This window comes from Xenopus laevis, chromosome 7S (assembly GCF_017654675.1).
Source record: "Xenopus laevis strain J_2021 chromosome 7S, Xenopus_laevis_v10.1, whole genome shotgun sequence".
Lineage (NCBI taxonomy): Eukaryota > Metazoa > Chordata > Amphibia > Anura > Pipidae > Xenopus > Xenopus laevis.
In genome coordinates this window covers 91,991,676-92,017,244 of record NC_054384.1, presented here as the reverse complement: position 1 = coordinate 92,017,244, position 25,569 = coordinate 91,991,676, and the positions used below count along the sequence as shown (strand labels likewise).

General features: G+C 38.4%; 1 protein-coding gene across 14 annotated transcripts in view; it reads right to left on the bottom strand.

The window, feature by feature from the left end:
- The window catches only part of LOC108697741 (protein phosphatase 1 regulatory subunit 12C), a 48,204-nt gene that overhangs the window by 15,998 nt on the left and 6,637 nt on the right, over nucleotides 1-25,569 (bottom strand). For 8 of the 14 annotated variants that reach the window (XR_005963080.1, XM_041571554.1, XM_041571548.1 and 5 more), the window contains exons 2-10: nucleotides 10,198-10,328; nucleotides 9,009-9,127; nucleotides 8,542-8,701; nucleotides 8,312-8,456; nucleotides 7,487-7,561; nucleotides 6,576-6,664; nucleotides 5,118-5,245; nucleotides 3,919-4,013; nucleotides 2,488-2,610 (exon numbers count right to left, since the gene is read on the bottom strand). Coding sequence is in view for 13 of the 14 variants with exons in the window: in XM_041571554.1 (XP_041427488.1) it covers nucleotides 2,488-2,610; nucleotides 3,919-4,013; nucleotides 5,118-5,245; nucleotides 6,576-6,664; nucleotides 7,487-7,561; nucleotides 8,312-8,456; nucleotides 8,542-8,701; nucleotides 9,009-9,127; nucleotides 10,198-10,328 (1,065 nt within the window). In the remaining variant the exon portion in view is untranslated. The remainder of the gene's footprint in view (nucleotides 1-2,487; nucleotides 2,611-3,918; nucleotides 4,014-5,117; nucleotides 5,246-6,575; nucleotides 6,665-7,486; nucleotides 7,562-8,311; nucleotides 8,457-8,541; nucleotides 8,702-9,008; nucleotides 9,128-10,197; nucleotides 10,329-25,569) is intronic. The other 6 variants (XM_018228065.2, XM_041571550.1, XM_018228067.2 and 3 more) reach the window with 1 other exon arrangement.

Genomic DNA, 25,569 nt, shown 5'->3' with positions numbered 1-25,569 from the left:
ACTGCAACAAATGCCTTCTTTAAGGAGATTAAACCGCTAAAATAACAGAGCATGTCTGAGAACTTCGATATAAAAATTACTTTTCATTTTTGTAACTGCACATTTTCAAAAATATTCAGCATTTTTCAGGGCTAAATGCAAGGCATTGCCTGATAGTATAGAGCAGTTAAAGGAAAAGTATACCCCCAAAATGTATACATGAGCAACAAATAGTTTATAACAAATTAAGTGGCATATTAAAGAATATTATCAAACTGGAATATATATATTTAAGTAAATCTTGCCCTTTTACATCTCTTGCCTTGAGCCACCATTTTGTGATGGTCTGTGTGCTGCCTCAGAGATCACCTGACCAGAAATACTACAGCTGTAACTGTAACAGGAAGAAACGAGGAAGCAAAAGACAGAACTCTGTCTGTTAATTGGCTCATGTGACCTAACATGTATGGTTTGTTTGTGTGCACCGTGAATCATACGGTCCCAGGGGGCAGCCATTATTTTTTAAAATGGCAATTTTCTATTTAGGATTACCCAATGGCACATACTATTAAAACAGTATATTATTATGAAAATGGTTTATTTACACGAAGCAGGGTTTTACATATGAGCTGATTTATACAATATCTTTTTATAGAGACCTACATTGTTTGTGGGGTATAGTTTTCCTTTAAAGGCTCTATATATGCCTTTGAAATGCACAATAAATATGCCTTGTGTTGAAATCACATTATGCCTAATGTTTTAATGAAAAAATCCATATTTACCGATAATAAAACACAATTTTGGGCTATTACCACTGAACGTACCCCCTCTTCCTTTATTACCAGGGCAATTTTACAGAGCTCCCTATCCATCTTTAATCAAAGGAGCAGGATTTGAGTAGCTCATTAGCAGGGGCTTCTCAGTGGATGGTTTGAATTTTACCTGCCCCATCCAAAGCAGTTAGGTTTCTGAGCCTGCCACCTAATTTCAGTGTAACATAGAAAGACTGTTGGATTACATTCTTAGGCAAAGGCAGTAGTTACCAATATAGGGAGATGGAGCAGTGACAGAGCTGTAGAATCTATTAAGAATGCTTATTTGTTCTACATATTCCTGAAAGCCTGCATGAAGGTCAGATATGGTGAGATCGGGAAATAATGGGCCAGACTAAAATACTGTAATGACAGCATCAGAAATATCCGTTAATGGACCAGGACACAGTGATTTTAACAGGCAGTACCTACATATATGTTATTTTCTGGTAAAAAAAATTCTACTGAAGCCCTCTAGAAAAGAGCCATAAGAGACTTCAATACTGTGCACTTTGGAAAAACACTGTTAAATGTTCACAGATAATCAATGCTGCATATTTTAGGGTTTAGGTCTCCTTGAATATATTAGTCATATATACACATATATGAGACATAGCAACCTGCATCCCATGCCTGCAGACCTCACATACTTTATTCATACATACTATATATAGTTATCAACAGAAAAACATGAAACATAAGAAGTGTTTGAATATCAAGCAATGCTCACCAATTTAGTGCTGTCATAAAGTCATTGGATAGATTTGATGCACTCATTATAAGCTCTAGTAATACTTGTGGGGTAATGCAGGCAGTGGTTAGGTATGCTGGGTCCAATCAACTAGCTCTATGACAAATTGCAAACTACACCCGTGCTGTTCAACCTTCAACTTGTTGTGGGCCAATAACTGATCAAGCTACTTATTAGAGGGTTTGATTATATCAAAATAATGATGTTGTGATACAAGATCTAATGTGAAAATGAACTAAAAGCTTCATCATACTGTAATAAGAAACTTTCTAAATATAATCAATTAAATATTCTGCATAGTTTCGGAAATACTCAAGTTTATCTTCATTATCCCTCTCTCAGTATCGGTTTCTCTTTCATTCTGTCTTCATGCAGATATTATTTTGCACAAATTCTGCATGTAGAGAGACAGGATTTCTGGTGATTTTAATAGAGTGAGCTCTAATACATCTTCTAGGCAAAAGGAGCCCCATAAGATATATTGGATCTAACAGTCAAAGATTATCTGACACCCAACTGCTGCATGAAGAGTGAATGAAGAGAAACATATGCTGAGAGAGGAAAAGTAAATATAAACTTGATTATTTTTGAATTAGTACGGAATTTTTAATTGATTATATTTAGAAAACTTCTTATTTCAGTATGCAGAAGCTTATATAAAAATCTTCATTTTCGCGATAGTTCTCCTTTAAACATACTGTTGGCTACAGAAATCCTATAGAAGGCCAAATCCAGCCCGTATGCCTCCAGTTGAACAGCTCTGAAACACACAATACCAGCACTAGAACGTTCACAAAAATGTGTTTTAATGCACATGAGTTTTTTATCAAATGGAAGAAGGAATCCATTGTTATGTGTAAAAGAATGAATTAGAGGAAGGAAATATTAAACCAAAATAGACACCTACAAGCATACACTACAAACAAAACAAATGATGCTCACCGCAGCCTTTTGGCCTCTTTGAGGCACCAGAATGATGCCAGTTTTGCGCAAAGTTTGACGCCACATGGAGGGACCCGCTGGTCCAGCAAGAGGCAAGATGGGGGTGACAAAGGTGAGAAGGGGCTGGTGGGATAGGAGAAACACGAGCAGCATCCATTTTCAATCACACAGAGAGGTAATGGCATAGCAACAGAGAGAGAGAGAGAGAGAGAGAGAGAGAGAGAGAGAGAGAGAGAGAGAGAGAGAGAGAGAGAGAGAGAGAGAGAGAGAGAGAGAGAGAGAGAGAGAGAGAGAGAGAGAGAGAGAGAACACAACGATGGAAGGAAGGACATCATGCAGAATAACAGCAGAACAGGAGACGTAGACCAACCAGTCACCTCAGGTGAAAGGGACAAGGTGGCAAGAAAAAGAATAATGGAAAATGGTTAGAGACAAGAAGGAAAGACAAACACAAAAAACCAATCTGTCCAAGGCTGGTGGTACATTGATATGTGAAAAAGCGAACATTCTGTGCATCCTCCGTTTATGCTAGCACGTGCTTTTGATAAAGAATTCATTAAGCTAATTAAGCTCTCCATATTTTCACATCATTTATACCAGGTTATTGCAGTTCCAAGCATGGAGAATGAAAGGGCTAACTCATACAGCATATGAACAGTGAAATGGCTTATTTGCAGAAGAAGGCTATGCAAGTTAGTGATATAAACCAAACAGGCCAAAGCTGCTTATGAAGCTACAAATCTCTGTACCACTGACCTGATGCAGATATACATAGTTAACAGTTCAAGTCCTGGGCAAGAACATTGTAATATTCACAAATATATATGAAGAGTTTTCTGTCCGAATGAATAGCAAGAAAGAATTTGCAAGTGCTGGTGATTCAGTCTAAAATCAGGCATATAGACGTTTCATTGTTGCAAACTGCTTATGCCTTCAGAATCAGCATATCTTTGTGCCTAACTGTGCCTTTAGAATATATTAGTGCTATCCAAAGATAACGCCAACCTTTCAAAATCGAAGGCATTCAGAAATAGGAAAATATACATTTTTTAATGCAATCCCAAACCATTATGACGGATTTTATCTTCTCCTGCTTTAGACCATAACAATGAAGTTAGACTGAGGTTGCATTGCCAAAGAATAAGCACAATGGGTCCTGTAATGCCTGCTCAAAATACATTTTCCTAGTGCGTACCATGGTTACCCCATTTTATTTTGGCTAACATTTCTAAAAGAATATTTGTAGGTACAGGAATCAATGCTAGATATTCTTATTATACTTACACAACCGTCAATACATTAGAATGGCATTAAAAGAAAGAAAAGTAATGCGGTGAGAAGATTTTCTAGTGATACTGAAGGACGTTTGGTAAGAACAGGATGGATGATACCGAAAGACGTATTGTAAGAACAAGATGGACACAGGCTTACCTTTTGCACAGAAGAAGCAGAACTGGCAGTGCTGTTATGTGCATCAGGTAGAAGCCCATTTTCATTCACTTGTGTTTTGCTCCCATGCTCTGAAGCTGGAAAAACAAGAAAATACATTCATTCAAATTATACATTAATATGTGGTCAACTCAGATATTACCAAGCAACAGTCCTTTGCATGTCGATATATGACCCCCCTGAATTCAACCAAGAGCTGAAAGCTAGAATGGGTAAAAAGGGTTGTAGTTCAATGAAATCTCGAGGGTCACTGCTTACTGCTCAGTGGGCTAATCAGCCCCCTTTATGTGTGCTTAAAGGAACAGTAACACTACAAAAAGAAAATCTTTTCAACTAATGAAAATATAATGTACTGTTGTGCTGCACTGGTAAAACAGTAGTTTCTGAAGCAAACGCACCAATAGGTTTTTATAAACAAGCTGCAGATAACAGATAAGCTATTTAGTTGACAATGGGATTCTTCAGAACTTATCTGTTATCTATTGTGTATCCTGTGCTTGAATTGCTGCCCCCATGGCTACACTGCAGCTTGTTATAAAATATAGTAGTGTTTCTGAAGCAAACACACACGTTTTACCAGTGCAGGGCAACACTACATTATATTGCCATTCCTTTAAAACTGATTTATTTTAGGTTATTACTGTTCCTTTAAAGGAACAGTAACACAAAAAAAGTGTTTTAAAGAAATTAAAATATTATGTACTGTTGCCCTGCACTGGTAAAACATTTGTGTTTGCTGCAGAAACTCTATTGTGTATATAAACAAACTGCTGTGTCTCCATGGGGGCAGTCATTCAAAGTTAAAATGGGAGAAAAGGCACAGCTTACATAGCAGATATCAGCTCTGTAGTATAAAATGGGGTTCTTGAGTGTATCCATTATCTACTATGCAACCTGGGCTTGAATGGCTGCCCCCATAGCCCACAGCAGCTTGACTATATTCAACTTAAGATACCGACACCAGAAATGAAACCCCTTTTTTTTCCATATGTCATAACAATGTTTTTGCATGCTATTTAAAGTTTTGCATTAAGGATTTGCCTGATTTTACACAACTTATCTGATGATGTATGCAGAAAAACGTGTGATTATTTATGCACGTAAAGTATTAATTACAACCTAGGTAATTTTGAACTATATACAGGGCTGATGCTATAAATTGCAATTGCCAGTATCCTCACCAGTTTCTTCTTCTGAGCTGGAAATAGTTTCTTCTTCCCCAACGCAAATTGTTCCCAATGTCTTCCTTTCTTTTGACTGGTCCTGCACAGATATTTTTTCTTTGCTGCTCATTCGACACACTGAACTCCTAGGATAAAAGGATTTCACTCTTAAATGCAATAGGTGTCAAACTTTTTCTGTTCATTACACTCATTGGCAGTCCAAACTTTTGTCAAGGCCCCACTCAATAAGGTTACAGATATAGGAAAACATTCAGCCATAGAATATCTAAGATGCATATAAGAATACTTCTAAAATATCCCTTAAACTAACTTTCAGGCCAGACCCCCAGGGGTGCCAGCTCAACAGTCTCTAAGCCAGTCTGAGATTCTTTAGGCATTTTCAGTAGAAGGTTACTAATGTAAAATGTGTACACCCTAAATATACAGGTATGGGATTTGTTATCCAGAACGTTCCAAACTACAGACAGGCCATCTCCCATAGACTCCCTTTTATTCAAATTTTAAAAAATGATTTCCCATTTCTCTGAAATAATAAAACAGTAGCTTGTTCTTGATGCGAACTAAGATATAATTAATCCTTATTGGAAGCAGAACCGGCCTATTGGGTTATGTAAAGTTTAAGTGGTTTTCTAGTAGACTTAAGGTATGAAGATCCAAATTACAGAACGATCCATTATCCAGAAAGCTCCAGGTCCTGAGCATTCGGGATAACAGGTCCTATACCTGTAAAATGATTTAAGCTTTGCATGCAGGGATGTCTAATCTGTACAAGAACAAAATTAGGTATGGGCACTCGAGGTGAATTATACAAGTCCCTTGCGTGTTTATTTACATATTCACAACATTTCAGGGGTGTTTCCCCTTCGTAAAGTGATCTACCTGTAGCCATCCAGCCTGGCAAAGGATTAGAGAAGTTATCTCAGAATATGGTGTGGTCAAAACTCAGGCTAATAGCAGATAAGCACTACAACTGCGACTGCCCTCCAGCAGAGAAAAGGCAGTCAGTCTGTTAACTCTCCACATAGCACAAAAACTGACAGGCAGGCCGCAGCTTTTGTGTGACGGCCCACCTGTGAAAATTCTGTGTTCAACTGGGCACTTTAAATTAAGTGCCATCAGAAATAATATGTGAAATAAAATCCTTCTAATCCCTTAAAGTTAACCACCTACTACTAACTGCAGTTATCTTAAAACTTGTCACTCTGTGGAGAAAACTGTATAAGGAATATTTGAAAGTTGCAACTGGTCTCACAAAAGGACCACAGTAGTTGCAAGTCCAGCCTGTCACAAGCAACAAGTGTTGCCATTACTATGAGCTCTGCTAACTCATCATGTATATAGAGTAAAATAGACAGAGTTGTTATTCTGAACATTGCACCCGTACAATACTGGTCAATCAGCGCTGTTCAACAGTGCACAGGGCTGCCTTGGTTGTCCCATATGTAACCAACTCACCTTCTGTGCTTATTGGTGTAAGATGGATGTTGTTCCATATTTGTGTCTATCACAGCACGTTTCAAGTTGGCTTCTTTTTCATTGCGAAGCTTTATTAGAATACAAACACAATCAGACACATAAAAATAGCTTATAAACAAAAAGCCAAACCAGACAACTTAAAGGGGATCTATCATGAAACTGAAAATTTTATATAAGCTTCAGCTCACTAAAATATGACACTTTCTAAATACAATAAATCAAAAATTCTGTACCGTTTAAGAAATAATCAAGTTAGTCTTCATGCTCCACAACCTGTCACACTTCATGTTCTCTTCATGCGGAGGTCTGGGTCAGATTTTGATTGAAAGGTAGGTCTAATAAATCTATTAGAGGGCTCCCTTCCTTAGCAGAATAACTCAAATAACCAACTCCAAACAAAAGGTAACAAACTCTGTCAAACAACTTGTATGCAGAGAAACAGCATCTCCATCAGAGTCGGTTATTTTTAAAGAATGAACACCTAGGTTAAGGGTACAACCCTCCCAAAAGCAGATAGAATGATGAGAGCCTGGTTACTCAGGGGGAGAGTGATTTGATCATTTCATAAATTGTACAAAATCTTTGAATATATTTAGAAAGTTTCTTATTTAAGCAAAATAAAGCTTATATTACATTTTAATGTAATTAACCTGTGCCTTTTCTACTTTTTCAGCATGAATGGCTGCCCAATGGCTACACAGCAGCCTATTTACGGTATATAAACTATAGTAAATTTTCTGAAGCAAACACACAACTTTTACCAATGCAAGGAAGCAGCACATGATATTCCATTACTTCATATTGCATTACTTTAAAATGCTTTTATATTTAGTGTTACCGTTTCTTTAACAGCAATTCGAAAAAGCGACAAAACATAAATTAGAACTTACATCTTCCTGCTTTTTCTGCAGCTCTTCCAACAGTGAAAGCACATCCTCATCTGCAACATCACATGGCTTTTGTCCCTGTAAAGAGAAAAACATTTTTGGCCAACTTTACCTGTGGAACCCTTCGAGAGCAAGACACATTCATACATTTTATGCTGTAAATTTATTTGGCTAGAATATGGCAAAACGGCTTGTTCTCCCGATAGATGGATGTCTTATCACTTTTCAACATAGTGCTTAACTTCTGCCATATATTAAAGTAGAAGGAAAGACTAAAATTAACCAAGCTTTATAAGAAAGGTCTATATAAATACACCAGTAAATCCTCAAAGTAATGCTGCTCTGGGTCCTCTGTAAAAAGGAACACTTCATTCCTTTCCTTCTATTGTGTACTCATGGGATTCTGTATCAGACTTCCTGTTTTCACCATAAACCTCCAGGGCTAGGGCTTGAGCATGCTCAGTTTGCTCCTCTCCTCCCTGATATAATCTGAGCCCAGAGCTATGAGTGAGCAGGGAGAGACTCAGGCAGGAAGTGATGTTGCAAAAAGCTAATATGGCAGCTGCTATCCTAAACAAACAGAGAGCTTCTAGAGCTGTTTACTCAGGTATGGTAAAGCATTCTAAAGAATAAAAATGGTTTGCACTACTGTGGCTAATCTATTGTAAATAAACTGCTTCAGTAGCTTTCCTTCTCCTTTAAAGTGATTTCTTTAATCTTATATTTACCCCTATGCAAGACCTTTCCTCAAATGCAATCACTCATTATGGCTGATGCCGATGCTTATGCAGAACAGATGTATTCTATATAAAATAGATTTTATCATACCACAGTATTGAGTGCGTTCATGTCACAAAAATGTTCCACAAGAAGTCGACAGGCTTCTTCCACTCCCCAATGAGCTGCAGCGTGAAGAGGGGTCCAGCCATCTTTATCGCGTGAATTTGGGTCATAATTAGCCTGGAGCAGAAGCCTGATCAGAGAAAGGTAACAAATGCCTTTAAAACATATTCAATACACTCTGTGAGACAGATGTGCCACCATAATGCCAACATTACCTCATGACCTCAATATAGCCTTTAGCTGCAGCAACATGCAAGGCGCTTGCACCAGTCTTTGAATGCCTGATGTCTTCAATTTTTCCTGCATTTAACCACTGCCGAGCATCACGCAGCATTACTTCTTCTTCTTCCCTCTTTGCAGCCTCAATGTCAACACCTTGCAACAAACAGAAAATTGACAAATAGTTTTAATTTCAGTGACACCCCACTACAAATTAGATTTATATTTTATTTCAGCTAACTGATGTATGCTTGCATGAATGATGGGAGATGAAACCCTAAAATACTTCATAACTGTTGAGAAGAAATCCTATTTTAAGAGTTATACTCCCATGTATAACAAAATTACTCCGAGCTCATCTGGATGGAGAATATAGGGTGGGGCAGATCTGTTAGGCTGGCTCTACACTGATGGATAAACAGAATTCCAAGCTGTTACTGCACAATGACGACAAACGTATTACCTCCTTTTGCAATTTCAGCACGCAGCAAATTCTCCATACAGTCGTCCTCGGCAATATCAAGTGGGACATCCCCATCACTATTTACAGCAGCAATATTCGCAGAATGTTTCAGGAGATACCTATGTAGTGTACACAGACCACAATTAAAATATATTTAGGCATGTTTTAATTACAGAATTACTAAAACACCAACACATTCACTTTCAATAACATAGGTGATTTTGTCTTTTTGGTCATATGATGTGTGGATCGTGACCAGCAGGACTAGTGGTTAAGGGAGCAAACCTATTAACTAAACCTATTAACTAGTATAGTCCATACTATATGTGTACTGTATGGTTAAAAAACATGCTAGAAAATATGTATTTATTTGGTTATTTCGTACACTATAAATGTCAAAATCTGAAAAGGACAGTAGTCACATTTTTGCACAAGCACAATCAAAACAAATAAACAGTCCACCAAGAAACACTCTACATAAACAATCCCCTGCCTTACCTCATTATAACCTATTTGGCTTTTAGATAAGGTGCAGTTTATTCTACAGAGGAAGCAGAATATGATTTTGCTTTCACTTTAATCATTTGCAAGAAATTATATTTTAGTCAGTAGCTTCTGATGAAGTGGTGGGAAGCCACGAAATGCATAGAGCGGGCAGCCCATAATATGTATGTGGCATGCTGATTTGGATTTTAACTATGTTCAATAAACTATCCTTTTAACGAATGGATGCTGGCTTCCTTGGTGCTCCGTGATTTCGAGAGGTCTATGTACCTTGCAGACAAGGTGTGAATTTTTAAACTCAAAAATTCGAATTAACTATTCGACCCTTGATAAATCTGCCCTTTTTATTAGTCGTCTTCCTAGGGTAATTTAGTCCCCAGCAACCAGATTGCTGGAATTGCAAACTGGAGAACTGCTGAATAAAAAGCTAAAATTACTTAAAAACCATGAATAATAACATTGAAAACCAATTGCAAATTGTATTAGAATATCACTCTCTACATCATACTAAAAGTTAACACAAAGGTGAACAACCCCTTTAATGTTCTGTATCTTTGTATCTTTATATAATGCAGTTTTTGTCCTCATTTGTACTTTGTACACAGCACTGCACAGTTTTACAATAGAGGCTCTATATAAATTTTACACACATTGTGTCCTTTCCTAGGCCCTTTAACTAACTTACTCTGCGATCTCCATGTAGCCACAGGAGGCCGCCACGTGTAGAGGAGTCCATCCCTCATTATCTGCTTGGTTCACATTGGCTCCGTGATTTACAAGAAATTCTACCACCTCCAGGTTTTCATCAATACATGCCTAAAAAAAAAAAAAAAAAAAAGCAAAACAGCAACAAGTAGGTCAATTTACGTGAAACTCACTAATCCAGGAACATACAAAGACTTCATAGCACGGGAACTAAGCGCTTGGGCAATATTTAGCTCATAACAAACTTGTCTTTATGTGGTTGTGCTTCCAGGAAGAGCAAGGTTCACATTCAAAGACTTGATACGACCAAGAATTATGTAAATACTAGCTGCCATCCACAACAGAAAGAGATATGCTTACAGGGTAAATTAGCACCTATTGAGTTTATCTTTAGACAGAAAAATCCCCCTACAAAATGTATTTTAATGGTGAGAAATACAAACATAACAGCAGTGAAAAATTGAAAAAAAGTTGAGAACTAGCTATAAATTCGAGTTGGGAGTGAAAGGCAGACACAAATGAAAGGCAGCAATCGGGAATATGTATAAAATATTGTACAAAATGTTCCTTATTGGTTAAACCAGTGATCCCCAACCAGTAGTTTGTGAGCAACATGTTGCTCTCCAACCCCTTGGATATTGCTCTAAGGGTCCTCAAAGCAGGTGCTTATTTTGGAATTCCTGGCTTGGAAGTATAGTATAGTATAGTGCCAAGCAGAGCCTCCTCTAGGCTGCCAGTCCACATAGGGGCTACCAAATAGCCAATCACTGCCCTTATTTGTCACCCCAAGAGACTTTTTCATGCTTGTTTGCTCCTCAACTCTTTTTACATTTAAATGTGGTAAAAAAAAGGTTGGGGACCCCTGGGTTAACCAATATGCAGTCATTAAACTGCTACCTATGAGTGCATAGGAACATTTTATAAAATCCATTAATTAAACAGGCTTCCTAGCTTTCCTTAAAATCACTGCACCTTCTATCTGTGAACCACAAAGCTTTGTAATGTCCTACAAGTGAGGGAATGAAAAGGGCTGGGGCCACATTTTCCTGTGCGGAAAAAACTCAATAAAACTGAAAAATTAGAATCGTACACATTTTTCGGATTTGATGCTTGAAATTATTGCATTTACGTTTAGTTGATACATTTATTATCTTTGTCCCTACTGAGCAGAATCCCTGGGTTTTATTACAGGCAGCTGTTAGAATTAATACAATAGTTGCTAATACTCCAGAAATGGTGATGAGAAGTGTAGCAACTCAATGTTGCAAAATTGTATCAGTTTAGTCTGCACCTGAATTACTGAGCTGCCAGACTCAAACACCAGAGACAGGAAGACACCGATCTTCCCTGCTAAAGGGCTGTGGTTGCTGTGGGCTGGTACAAAAGCCCAAAACACAATGTACAACATTTCTAGCTACTTCTTTAGTTAAGCTTTAGTTCTCCTTTAAAGGAAAGCTAGAAAACCTCAGCAACAGATAGTTTACATAATCTTAAATGGCATATTAAAGAATCTTACCAAACGGGAATATATATTTGAGTAAATATTGCTCTTTTATATCTTTTCCTTCGAGGCAAAATTTTGTGATGGTCTGTGTACTACCTCAGAGATCACCCGAGCAGAAATACTGCAGCTATAACTGTAACAGGAACAAGTGTGGAAGCAAATACAGAACTTTTTCCATTAATTGGCTCATGTGACCTAACATGTATGGCTTGTTTGTGTGCACTGTGAATTGTAGCATCCATGGGCTGGTCCTTGTTTTTTATGGCAATTTTCTGGCACATACTACTAAAAAAGTATATCATTATGAAAATTGATTAACAGGGTTTTACATATGAGCTGTTTTTTTTTTTTTAAAACATTTTTATAAAGACCTACATTGTTCAGGGGTATAGTATTCCTTTAAAATGGGCTATATGAGAGATGATTGGATAGCTTGTTTCTTTGCATTTTCCAGAATACGGTAAATGTTGTTATTTCTCCCTTGTGTCCATCTGATTCACAAGGCGAAGTAGGTAGTAAGAAAACCTTGGATCAACTGAAAAATGCAGGCCCAACTACTTATTGATTGTTTGCAACACAATGAGAAAGGCAGCAAGCCATTCAGATTGGCCTAGGGAGAATCCAGATCTATTTGCATAGGAAGAAAAGCATAAGTTTGTTCATGGGGCAGTCTATTGCCAGTGTAGCCAATATTTAATCATTGTAACCACCAGTAATAATCATCCCCTGTCAAAGGAAACGGCTATCGGATATTAAATCCCTTGGATTGTTTGGTCAATGATAAAAAAAAATAAGGTGGTATAAAGGTAATACTTTTATTGGTCAATGATACAGTAAGCAGACAGAGACAAGAAAAAAATGAATGCACAGAAGTATTTTTTCTTGTCTAATCATTGCTCTCTTCCTTGCTGCAGAAGTGGGGGAAATAAATAACAGAGCAACCTGCTGCTACTCGTAACTGACAGGAAAGACTTATTGCTGAACACCAAGCAAGTCTGCAGGAGCTCAGCCTTCCTGTTCTGATTGAGGAGCGGAGCAAAAATAGTACCTAGGAGTAGATATAGCTGTATATAATGCACACGAAGGAGAATGGTAAATAGGCAAGGCTATTAGAGCTCCATCTGTGCCAGATCTGGCACCAAATTATCTTCCATCTTCACATGCAGTTATTGAGTAAGACAGACATGGTGCTGCAGCCAGTCAATAAGAGGAACTACTCTGTTGGAACCATTCTGAAATCTAATTTTGTAAGTTTACTTGTAAAGAGGAAATGCAGCATAATTTAAGTGTTAGAGGAAAACTATACCCCCATACTTGACTAACAGATAGTTTATATCAAATTAAGTGACATACTAAAGAATCTTATCAAACTGGGGTATATATTTTAGCGAATATTGCCCTTTTACATCTCTTGCCTTGAACCACCATTTTGTGATGGTCTGTGTGCTGCCTCAGAAATCACCTGACCAGAAATACTACAGCTCTAACTGTAACAGGAAGAAGTGTGGAAGCAAAGGACAGAACTGTTTATTGGCTCATGTGACCTAACATGTATGGTTTGTTTGTGTACACTGTGAATCCTATTATACCAGGAGACAGCAATTCTTTTTTAAAATAAAAGTTTTCAATTTTTAATTACCCGATGGCACATAATACTAAAAAAGTATAGTTATGAAAATGGTTTATTTACATGAAACAGGGTTTTACACGAGCTGTCTTATGCAATACATTTTTATAGAGACCTACATTGTTTGAGGGGTATAGTTTTCCTTTAATAATATGAGGCTGAAATTAAAGAAATATAAACACCAAAAAAAGTCTTTTAAAGTAATGAAAATATAATGTACTGTTATGCTGCACTGGGAAATTCGATAAATGTTTATATAAACAAGCTGCTGTGTAGCCATTGAAAGCTGAAAAAGGAAAAAAGGCTACACAACGATAAGTTCTGAAGAATCCCATTGTATACTACAGAGCTTATCTGTTATTTACCGTGTATCCTTTGCTTGAATGGCAGCCTCCCATGGCTACACAGCAGCTTGTTTATATAAACTATAGTAGTGTTCCTGAAGCAAACACACCAGTTTTACCAGTGCAGGGCAATAGTACATTATATTGTCATTCCTTTAAAACACTTTTTGGTGTTACTGTTCCTTTAAGTCGATTTGATATTGACTGTCCCCCATGGAAAAACTAAACCTGACAGATGGACAAATTTTCATCCAGATATCGGTCAGGCAGGCCTCTCAGTGGTCCCATACACTATAAAGCACCAATAAACTGCTGATTTGACCCGTGTATGGACAAGTCCTGAATTTTTTTTAGAACTCAAATAAATCTCAGGGTAACTAGACTGGAAGTCTTTATATAAAGGCACTAGACTTCTGGACAAATGGTGAACAATTGGATTTCTGGTTGGGTGGGAACTTGCCCAAACACTATACAACTATGTAAAGAATTTTACTGCTTGCGCTATGGACACCTCTTTTAGCTTGCTTGCATGTCAGTAAATTTAACTTTGTTTCTTAGCTAATACTTTAAAGGGGAAATATACTATCCACCCCAGGCCAACATGAGTTTCAACTCTATAATGGTCATTTATGAATGTAGCTGCATATGCAAACTTCAATTTAAAACCTACTGTAATTTGCCATGGTTCCCCATTAATTCCATCAAAATTGCAGGCACATTTGCATCTGATGCATAAGCATGCACTATTGTGCACATTTTAACACATCAGACACAAATCTGCATCTGTATCCACAATTTTGACGGAATTAATGACGAGAACATTGGAGGTCAAAATGGTCAGTTGGGATTGAGTTTATGCAGGGCATTTATAAATGACAAAATATGAATGAATGCAGAAAGTATCTTGACTATAGGGTGCTTTATTTTGCTCACTAAAATAGGTATAGATAGGTATAAACTGCCGCTTTATGCAAATACATATTTAGCTGTACTTGACATGCTGGGAGACATCTGGAGGTTCCGTTCATATAAGGAAGTTACTGTTAAAGATTTCACTTAAATTTTGTTAAAGTCAACCCTGTCTGTTGTTGCACCACTTCCTTTTTCAACAAATAAAACCGGTTACTGAAAGAATAATTATTTTTTAAAGCCACATTTGTGCTTGCATGGTCTGTGCTTGCTTTATAATGGACCATTGCATATCTTGGTATAAGCCAATAAGGGTAAAATAAGTTTAATAACATTAAACCACCAAAAAAGAAGAGAGGGGCACAGGACACAAAGTTTGTTGATCATTCACCAAGTAGAACAGGTGGTCCAGGTGCACCAGCCCCAGACCCTCAGCTTAGGGAGCATATAAACCAGCAGCATACAAAAAAAAAAGGGTATCAGGCACAAAGTTGAAAATATAATATGTTTTATATATGTACAGAGCTTGTATGATTTGAGCCCATGATTAAGTGGCTTGGAGGGCACAAAACGTGTCGGGCTAATGGAGATATTGTTCCTTTTTTAAAGAATCTACAATAAATATATTTTTGACTACAATTTTGGCAGCCCTTGTGGAATTTTTCTGCGTTCCCGATACCCCTTTTTTGCATGCTTCTGTAAAATAAAGTTTACCCTTAAGTAAAATACGTTTCTGCTCTGTTAATTGTGAGCACAATACTGACCATGGATCAAGCTCATAAGGACTGCCAATAGCTGGCAGAGTACTGCATCTAATTGGTCAATTCTTCCAATAATTATGGATGTCTTATTTGCAGAGATGACATTATAATGGAAAATAAATATTATGCATTTGTATCCATCAAAATCACTAATTTTCTTTCATTGACATAGAACATGTACTCCTCCTTCCAGCTCCTAATATCCCAGCACTCACAGATGCCCCATTACTCTCAGACAACCAGCGATATAGAGCTGTGCAGTTCAGCTATGTATACAGCATTTCCATTTTATAGAAAACACGGAAGGTGGGGGACGGAAGAAAGAAGCGCTGTATGGGGGGGGATTGACTTAAATGCGGTGAGCTTTCCCCAGTATTAAAAAGGAAAAATAGTAAAATGAATGGCTGGAAGACAAGTGGGAGGATATAAAACTGTATCAGCCAAAGAATGATGTCATGGAAAAAGCAGGAAAAGTAATAGGAACTACATGTTCATTCACTAATGAAAATTCAAGATGTAGTTGCTTCACATAAGCAAACCATATCATTATAGTTGCTACACATGGCACATAGTAGTACACTTTTGAAAAAGGCAAAAAAATGAAGCAGCCAAACTACAAATAAAAAAAATACAAAATCTTACATTAAAAAAGGATTCAGTTTACAAAAGTATTCTCCATATGTATGTGCCATTTTTTAGGCAGAATTCCTGCAGGTTCTCAGACAGGGCTATACCCGGGACAATAAAATTGTCTGACATACCGTGGACCCTACATGGCGCTCTCCTCGACAGATATGTGGCCAAACATCGGACAGATAACGATGGGACGGGGTTTAAAAACCCTGTCGAGGATAGGAAGGAATCTGCTTGTTAATATACTGTGCCATGATTTGATCAGCCTAACATCGCCAAGCTCAGGGTGGTGAAAGATCCACTTACTTGGCGACCTTGCCAAAAGAGCAGATCTTTACTTGAATGGCCAGCTATAGAGAGGTTCAAGAACAGATCTAAAAGCAAATAATTCAAAATGTATGGGGAAAAAAATTAAGACCAATTGCAAAGTTGCTAGGTACAGGATATTCTATAACAGCGATCCACAACCAGTGGCTTGCAAACAACATGTCGCTCACCAACCCATTGTATTTGGCTCCCAGTGGCCTCAAAGCAGGTTCTTCTTTTTCAATTCCAGGTTTGGGTTGCATAAAACTTAGGTGTAATGCCAAATGAAGTCTCTTGTAGGCTGCCAGTTCGCATAACGGGCTACCAATAGCAAATCACAGCTCTTATTTGGCACCCCAGGGACTTTTAACGCAAATAAAAAGTAGCTTAGCGTTACATTTTCTTTCATAACACAAAAAATATTTATAAGGTAGAAGACCCTTAAATTGTGGATGAAGTCAAATTCAAAGTAAATTTGATTTAGTGAATACAGATTTTTATGTTGACATCATTCATCAGCAGTTGGCCAACACATATTGGTGGAGTCAAACCATAACTGAATAGGTAAAGAAAGGGGATATCTGGTTGGGGGTTGCCTTCTTTGAAATGTATAGGGTCTTACCATAAAAACAAACACTCCCAATCAAAAAAAAGCAAGGTAAGAAGTCATGAATAAAGTATAACAATGAATGGAGAATACATTTTACTGGAAGACTCATTTAATATGAGCAATATGCATTTATTAATAAGTTAATAAGTTCCTGAAGGGGAACAAAACAATCTTCAAATACCAGCATAGGATCCCTTATCCGGAAACCCGATATCCAGAAAGGTCCGAATTACAGAATGGCTCCCATAGACTCCATTTTATCTAAATACTCCAAATTTTTAAAAATGATTTCCTTTTTCTCTGTAATAAAACACTAGCTTGTACTTGATCCCAACGAAGATATATTTAATCCTTATTAAAAGCAAAACCAGCCTATTGGGTTTATTTGAGGTTTAAATGAATTTCTAGCAGACTTAAGGCATGAAGACCCAAATTACGGAAAGATCCGTTATCCAGAAAACCCCAGGTCCCGAGCATTCTGGATAACAGGTCCCATACCTGTATGTATAAAAATTTGTTGAGAGTGTCTTAATTAAAACAGAATGTGACAAAAAAAAAAAAAAAAGATCTAGAGGCCTAGAAAAAACAGCAGCATGCACACTGAATCATATCGAGGTACACCAAGACACTGCCAAGAGACCTCCTTGGATTTAAAGAACAGCAGGTATGGAAGTCATTACATTGTTATTAGCAAAAGTGACCCACACTCTAACGTTTGTTTCCTGTTTACGGAGGGTTTGTAGCATGTGGGCAGACGGAGAATCACAAAGCTAAAAGGAATGCTATTTATCACAAAACCGTTATCTTAGCTGCTGTTGGGGGGAAAAAAATAAATAAAAGTATGCCTAATCACCACTTTAAAGGGGACATGTGGGGGGTTATTTATTAAAGTCCAAATGCCAATAACTGTAAAAATTAGATTTTTTGTTTAACTATAAAACCGAATTTTTTATACCCAGAGGAGGCAAAAAGACAGAATACAAAATTCTGCCATCTCAGACCTACCGAGGTTGTATATTAGTCAATGGGCGAAGTCCTTATCCCGCACAGGAATTAGCCGGAAAATCTGACTATTTCGGGCAAAAATCCCAAAAATTCTGACTTTTCGGGGGAAAAGCCCGAAAAAAAAAAAATCAAGAGATTTGGGGAAAACCTCTGAAAAAATTGTACTATTCGGGTTTTAGCTTGATTTTATCGAGCTTACTCCCAGATCCAATTAAATTGTGCTTTTTTAATAATAAAGGTCAAATCATGGATTCTAGTTTGGTCAGACTTAATTTAAAAAAATAAATAAATAAAACATAAAAATTTAGATTTTGATAAATAACCCCATAATGTTAAAACAAGAATCTGCCATAGCACTATATGCCACTTAAAATAGAAATGGTCTTTAAAAATATACATTTTGTGATGCTTTAATAAAAAATTGCCCCAAAAACCTTGCTGTCTCCCATTCAGCTATTCTACTCTGGCTGGCCAATTTGTCAGGTTGCAGAGCTAGCAGTACTCGGCAAGAGATGATCCTCAGGAAACTCCAATAATGGCGCAAAAATGAACAACCAGTTTTGCACAATTTAAGATCTGGCACCATTGATTGTTCATATTTAGCATTTATTACCTCTTTAGTGATTGGTTTACATGTATGCTTCATGTAATGCAGTATGTACAACAGCATGCATGTGAAAAAAACACCAACAAAGCTGGATTTTACATTTTTGATTCTGTGTAGCAGGGACAGATATACCCTCAGAGCCATTGACACACAATACACAAGGCAAGATTAAGATTTACCCAGAAAACATAATTAACATTTTATTGAAAGATATTCGTTGTGGCTGAATTAGGGACCAAAGATTCTCACAGTAGGAATTCCATTCCATTGTTTAAAGCATTAGAGTAGCGGTGCCGACCATCAATATTGAACATAGATGATCAAAATTAAATTAAAAAGCTATAAAGCTATTACTTTTAGGCAGCCTTAAGGGCAGGGCTACACGGCCGATTCTGCTGCACAGCGTTGATGCGACACGACTGTCGGATGCAGACGCAGCGTGTAGCGACGTGACGCCTGCAATTTTTCACTGAGCGTCGGAACCGGTCGTGTAGCCCTGCCCTTAGAAGGCATCCTAACCAAGTTCACAAACAATATGGCCACAGCCGTACGCACACACATCTAGACCACACATGCACATTACAAATAGTCTTTATTTTGTAAGGTGTTACATAGAGAAACATTTGAAACCTATTAAAATGTATTTGGAAGCAATGTTCAGTGGGTTATTCATAGTTCATCGCTTACCAAGTTCCTAAATGGAAAACAGCTGCTGAGCCTGAGCTCAGGAGCATCACACCCAAAAACACAATGACCTCTGACAGCAATGTGCTAATTATCCCTGCATTTCATTCTGACAAACATTATACAAATTCACATACGATTGCTGTTCAGTCACTAGTTTTATATCTCCATTCTGCCTTCCTCATTTTTTGGCACAGTTCCTCGGCTCACGCCTATCCGTTTTTGAGGCTCTGCATATTTACCTACTCTTTTCCATTATCATTCAGGATGATCTTGCCTTCTTTCACTTACGATAATAGTTCAACTCCTAAAGGTGGCCATAGACGTAGAGGTCCGCTCGTTCCCCGATATTCCCACATTGAAGTATGTGATATCGGGCTGATCCGATTGTGGGCCCTAGGGACCAACGATTGGATCAAAGTGCATCCAAAACGGGTGGTTATTGAAAAATGTAAGGATATTATAAGTCACTGAGAAGTTCCATGGCCATATAAAAGCAGAAGGCCAAAGCCCGAGTCATGGAACTCCGAGGTTACTTCTAATATCCTTATATTTTCCAATAAGGGGTACTTTATTCATTATATTACATACAAGAGCCATGTGTATCCTGAAAAATATATTGTTATAAACAGGGTTTAGTGATCAATTATAATTGGTGCTTAAGCACAAAGGTTTTTCAGGTGACTTTTAAATCTGAATCCTGAACAGTCTACACATGGGAAGATGCACACATTTGTTAGACCTTGACTGATCCATTTGCTATTTTGCAATTAGTCCACAATTAGTCCACATAATGATTGCTATATTGAACCAGCAACCCTGTCCACAGATCAGCTCATTGGATTCAATTCTGGGTTGACCAAGGACTCCCATAAAAGCCTCAACAGTCATATAGCGGCCAGCCTGAGTACTCTCCAATACTCTCCAAAACGACTGAACCGATGGCTGCTTAAATGGTCAGTTTTACACAATATTGTATTTACAATGCCTATACAAGTCAGCTTTAAAGAACAGTTGTACTACATTGTCAACAGAGCCCATGGTTGGGAAGGCAGAACCTTCAGAAACGTCAGAGACGATGTTCTACAAATGTAATCAAGCTATGGAATGCTCTGGTAAACATTACAGTAACTTACAATGATATGCATAAGCTTTGTGCCTACACGGTGCATACGAGAGACATCTACCCGAGGCCTAATGGTAGTGTAAGAATGTTATAGGTGCAATAAGAGATATGGTTACACTATCTCCGCCGTGAATGAGCACAAAAACATTGGTGGGGAGAGCAAGGGTATAAAGAAGCACCTACAGAATAGGGATTCTGTTGGTAATTTTGTATTTTGGCCCTTTTATCCATAGTTTCAGCAAGTTTTCCTGTGGCTAGATGTTACTCAGCAGGGGTGTAACAAAATTTGGGTGAGTAGGCATAGAAAATCCCTCTTGACAATCAAATGGCAACTCTTCTCTCCTTATCAGGCAGAGAATAGCCTTCAACACACTAACAGGCCCTTGCCCCTTGCATTTCGTGCCAAAATCTGCCATGTCTGTCTACACTGAAGCGGCGGTAATGTGTAACAATCAAATCCAGAACAAATGCTATGCTCCCTGGTCTCGGCTCTGCTTCCGCATGTAGCAGCCGCCTTTCACTTCGGGAGGAGCCCTCCGCCAATCAGATGTCGCCAGGCTTTAAGAGAGGAGCCAAGCAAAAGTTCTGGACGAGCAAAGGGGCACGATTGTTGTCTAGGTTTTTGGATGGAAGGCACAGTACTTGGAATAGACAAAGCGTAGTCAGGCAGGTCAGGTTCGGTGCGGGCATGGTACTAGCAAGGTCAGACAGGCAAGGGTCAATACTGGTAGAATCGTCAGGCAGGAGTCAGGATAAGTAGAGTTCAGGATAGTCAGGCAGGCATGGGTCAATATTGGCAGAGTTCAGATTAATCAGACCGGCAGGGATAAAAACCAGGAATCAAACACAATTTAAGCACACCCAGGATATTAGCAAGTAGAACCTACAACGGGCAATGATTTTGAGCCAGAAGTCCCTTTAAATATTTGAATTTCGTGCCACTCGGCATGATGACAGCCGGAACGTAAACCTGGAACTGCGTGGGCGCGTGCAACATAGAGAACCAGGAGCTTGAGAAGAAAGGGCTATGGGTGTCCCCGCGGAGGGCGGGCATATGCCAATTATGATTCGTTCAGTCAGGAAGAAGGATTCGGCCGAATCTGAATACTGCTAAAAAAAAAAAAGTTTGAATCCTGGAATCGGTGCATCCCTAAAAGGAAAACCAGTTCAGATGTCGGATCGGTTTCTCTATATTCTTCAGACTGTTTAAAACGTAACCATTATTATCAATTTTGTTGGTAAAAAAAGGCAAATTAGGCAAGTTTTGGGCAACGCACACATTGAAGTAAGAGCAATGCATGCCCGTCTGGATAAGGTAGCGAGAAAGGGTGAAAGAATCAGAGGCCCTCCGAGTAAATTTTGTGTAAAATCATACGACCAGAAGGGACTTCCGAGAATTTCAAACACAGTGAGACCATTAGAAGCCTATTTAAGCCTAGGAAAGACGCACGCCCAACACTTATGCACCCGATGAAGCTGTGACAGAGGCAAAACACACACGGCGGCATTGGTGTGGCTAGCACCCAATGTAGATAGGCAATAAATTGCTAGGGGGAACAAACGGAAGGGTTGGGGGGAAGTAAACTAATGGGACTTACACATTGCTATTATTAGCACATACATATGTAGTTATTTAAACCAGTAAAAAAGGTGTCTAACCACCATCCATGTAATGCGGTTTTAAATAATTGTATTGAGTGAGTGTGTCTCAGGGTAAAGCGCATGGATATTTTTTTATCAGCAAAATTGATCATAAAGGTTAAGTTTTAAACGGTCAGAACAATATATAGGAACAGATCTGACATCTGAACTGGTTTGCTGTAAGCAATGGCGGAGCACATCTCAAGGATGTGTTACTTTTTCTGTTTTTGCTTCATTTGACTTAAGAGCATGTTCACATTTAAATTACAAACCTGCGGATGAACGGAATGGCATTGTGATTTTCAGCTCACTTTTTTTTTTTTTTAGTAATTTCTCCAACACAACTGAGCAGCACAGTGTTCCAAGACATGGGCCTTAAACAAAAAAACACAGATAAAAGCTTTTTGTGGAATTACATGATATTACTTATATGCTTAGCTGATACATGAAGGAACATTATGAAAATGTTCCATGAATGTGCAGGGCTGGAACTGCATATCTACTACGGAAAAAAAAAAAAACAGTAAGCATTTTACTGCAAAAGCTTACCTCTATCTAACCAACAGGGTGGGTATTATACAGTACATATATGTACATACTGTAGATTTATAAAGGAAATTCCATAACATAAGTTGGGTCATTACTTCGCAGTCATAGATGCAATTAAATTACACCCTTGCATCTGGATTAGCAGCATTCTTATTTGGCTGATGAACTGTGATGAAGGGTGTAATTAAAGATCTTGATCAATACCTGCATTCTTAAGATGGTCTACAAGTTTTATGTAAAGATTCACAAGTTTTCATATGATAAACAGACTATGAAAGTAGCAATGGAAAATGTAAAGCTCGCAAATTCATCCATCTCATTTTTATCAGAGTAAAACTAGACCACTAGAATGAACCAACAGATAGTTTATCTCATATTACGCGGATTATTAAAGAATGATACCAAACTGCCATAGATATATCAATAAATATGCCCATTAACTGGTTGATATGCCCATTAACTGGCTGATGTGGCCAAACATGTATGAGTGCCCATGGTTTGCTTAAGTTCACCATGAATCATAAGATTCCAGGAGGAGGCCCTTAGGTTTATTTAGATGAAGCAGGGTTTTCCACATGATGTTTTAGGTGATAAAGTTTTATATCGCACATGGGGGGGGTACAGATTTCCTTTAATGCCATAATATTGCCCTCACAAGCAGATGTCAATTGTAGGGCTCAGCTGAGGTGAAAACCCCTGGAGCACAATCATTGCATTTAATAGGTATCTTACAGTTACATAGTTAAATCGGGTTGAAAAAAGACAGTCCATCAAGTTCAACCCCTCAAAATGAAAAACCTAGCATCCATACACAAACCCCTCTATACTAGGGATGCACCGAATCCAGGATTCGGTTCGGAATTCGGCCTTTTTCAGCAGGATTCGGTGCATCCCTACTCTATACCCTCACTTAAATTATATACTGTATACTAGTGATGTGCCTGACCCGCACCCCATCCTAACCCTCCCTGCACCGACCCGTGCCCGCCCCCGTGTCCTTTTATAGAACCGCCCCACCGATGGCGTCACAATGACGTGACAAAAGGGGCGTAGCGAGCAGACGCGAGAGTATAAAACAGGAACCCGGAAGTCGGATGCCGGCATTTGAAGGTGGCGGGCGGGGAGAGCAGGAGAAGAGCTCAACACGCACCCGCCCGTGAGGAATACTGCGAGGTCGACCCGCGGGTATTGGGTCGACCCGCACATCACTACTGTATACCCATATCTATACTAAATATAGCGTTTAGCATCACAATAGCCTTTGATATTATGTCTGTCCAAGAAATCATCCAAGCCACTCTTATAGGCATTGATCAGCCATCACAACATAAGCCGGCAGTGCATTCCCCTACCTCACTGACACCGGTGGTACAGGCAGATTTTAGCATTAAAAATTTTAAAAGCTCTAACAAGATTCTGAATTATTTCCAGTCAAAATTTAAGAACTGCTAGTTTATGGAACATGGGGGGGGGGGGGTTGCATTACTGTAATTTGGACTATCTGCATAACAGATTTTCAGATAACAGATCCCATACTTCTACTACTTCTGTATTGAAGCTAGGGCAGAAGCCGAGAACAGACATGCTTACAGGACATACATTCCCCCACACAAGCAAAGAAACAACCCAAAATAAGCGCTGCAGAAAGCAATTAGGAGTAAGGCTAGGGAGCGTGCGAGTACAGTGATACACTGCAGGCTAAACTGGTGTCAGCAAAGCTGTACAAATCTTTCTGAAGGTCACACTGTCAGCCTCGCTGGGGGTTGAGATGAGCATGCGATGTGGAACACAGAGCAGAAAGCCTAAACGCTCCAGCAACTGTCAACTACCCTGCAATACAACTGTCAGCTGCAACGAAGAAAGGACCATTACGTGCACATTAAAACCAATAATTTTATATTCAATTCCAACACCTCTGTATAAAAGTTCAGTAAAGGCTTTATTGCAGGGTTTCTATTTTCTTGTGACAAGCTGCAATCAATTTTGTCTTTGACAGTGCTCCCAAATCATTGTACAACGGCCACGTCACATGTGGTGTCGCTTGTTGGCTAATCAATTATCACTGCTGAGCATGATTTCAAAATGGAATAATTTCCCCAATGTTCGAGGGCTGGATTAAATTAAAATGATGATGTCATTGATGCAGTGAAATGTATGAAGCCTTCAAACAGACAAAGCCCACTGATCTCCAGTTGGATAGACCTGGTCTAAATAATTAGAAATGCACAAAATAAAGTTACGTCTCAATATCTTTGCATAGATTATTATTATTAACATTTATTTATATAGCGCCAACATATTGCGTAGCACTGTACGCTAAACTATATAAAAGAAGAGAGAGAACAGAACTACATTTTTTAGATCCATTTTATGAAATGTTGTTCTGGAAATCGTCCAATTACCTCTCCAGTCTACACACATAGAAACCCTGGCCTTGGATTTGGACTATGCAGCAATGGCTGGTGCCACAAGAGCAATTTGCTAGACCTTGGGCAAATCTGACTAGCTTCAAGGCAAGATGAATGCCAAAGAAATTCAAGTACACAGTTTAAATTGCCAATTGACCAAAAAGCTGACCTAAAAGGGTAACTTCAGTGACATCACAAGTTTACTTAATAGACAACACCATAGCAACTTATAAAACATCACAATGGTTGTAATATAACTAAACCAAGATAAACTCAAGTGCCATAAAGGTATTAAAAGGTGTGGAAGAATATAGAAAAATGGCCTAAACACAGCTCTAATACTACAGAGCCTTTTAACAAGCTGAAAATGTGCCTAGAGAACCTGTAACAGATATTTGACACTTTATTGTGATCCAAAAAATATGGCTAGAAAATGTTTCTGGCCAGAACAGAAACATTAAAAAGGAAGGCTACTGAGATCTCATTTTTAGTTATGCTATGTGTTGCCAGACACCACATTCCTCTCCAGAACCAGAGGTGTAACCATAAATCATATCACTGCGATCAGAAACTTTGAGACATTCTATTGATATGGTCAGAATCAAGATTTTTTCAAAACTTGATTGTATCACTGCGAG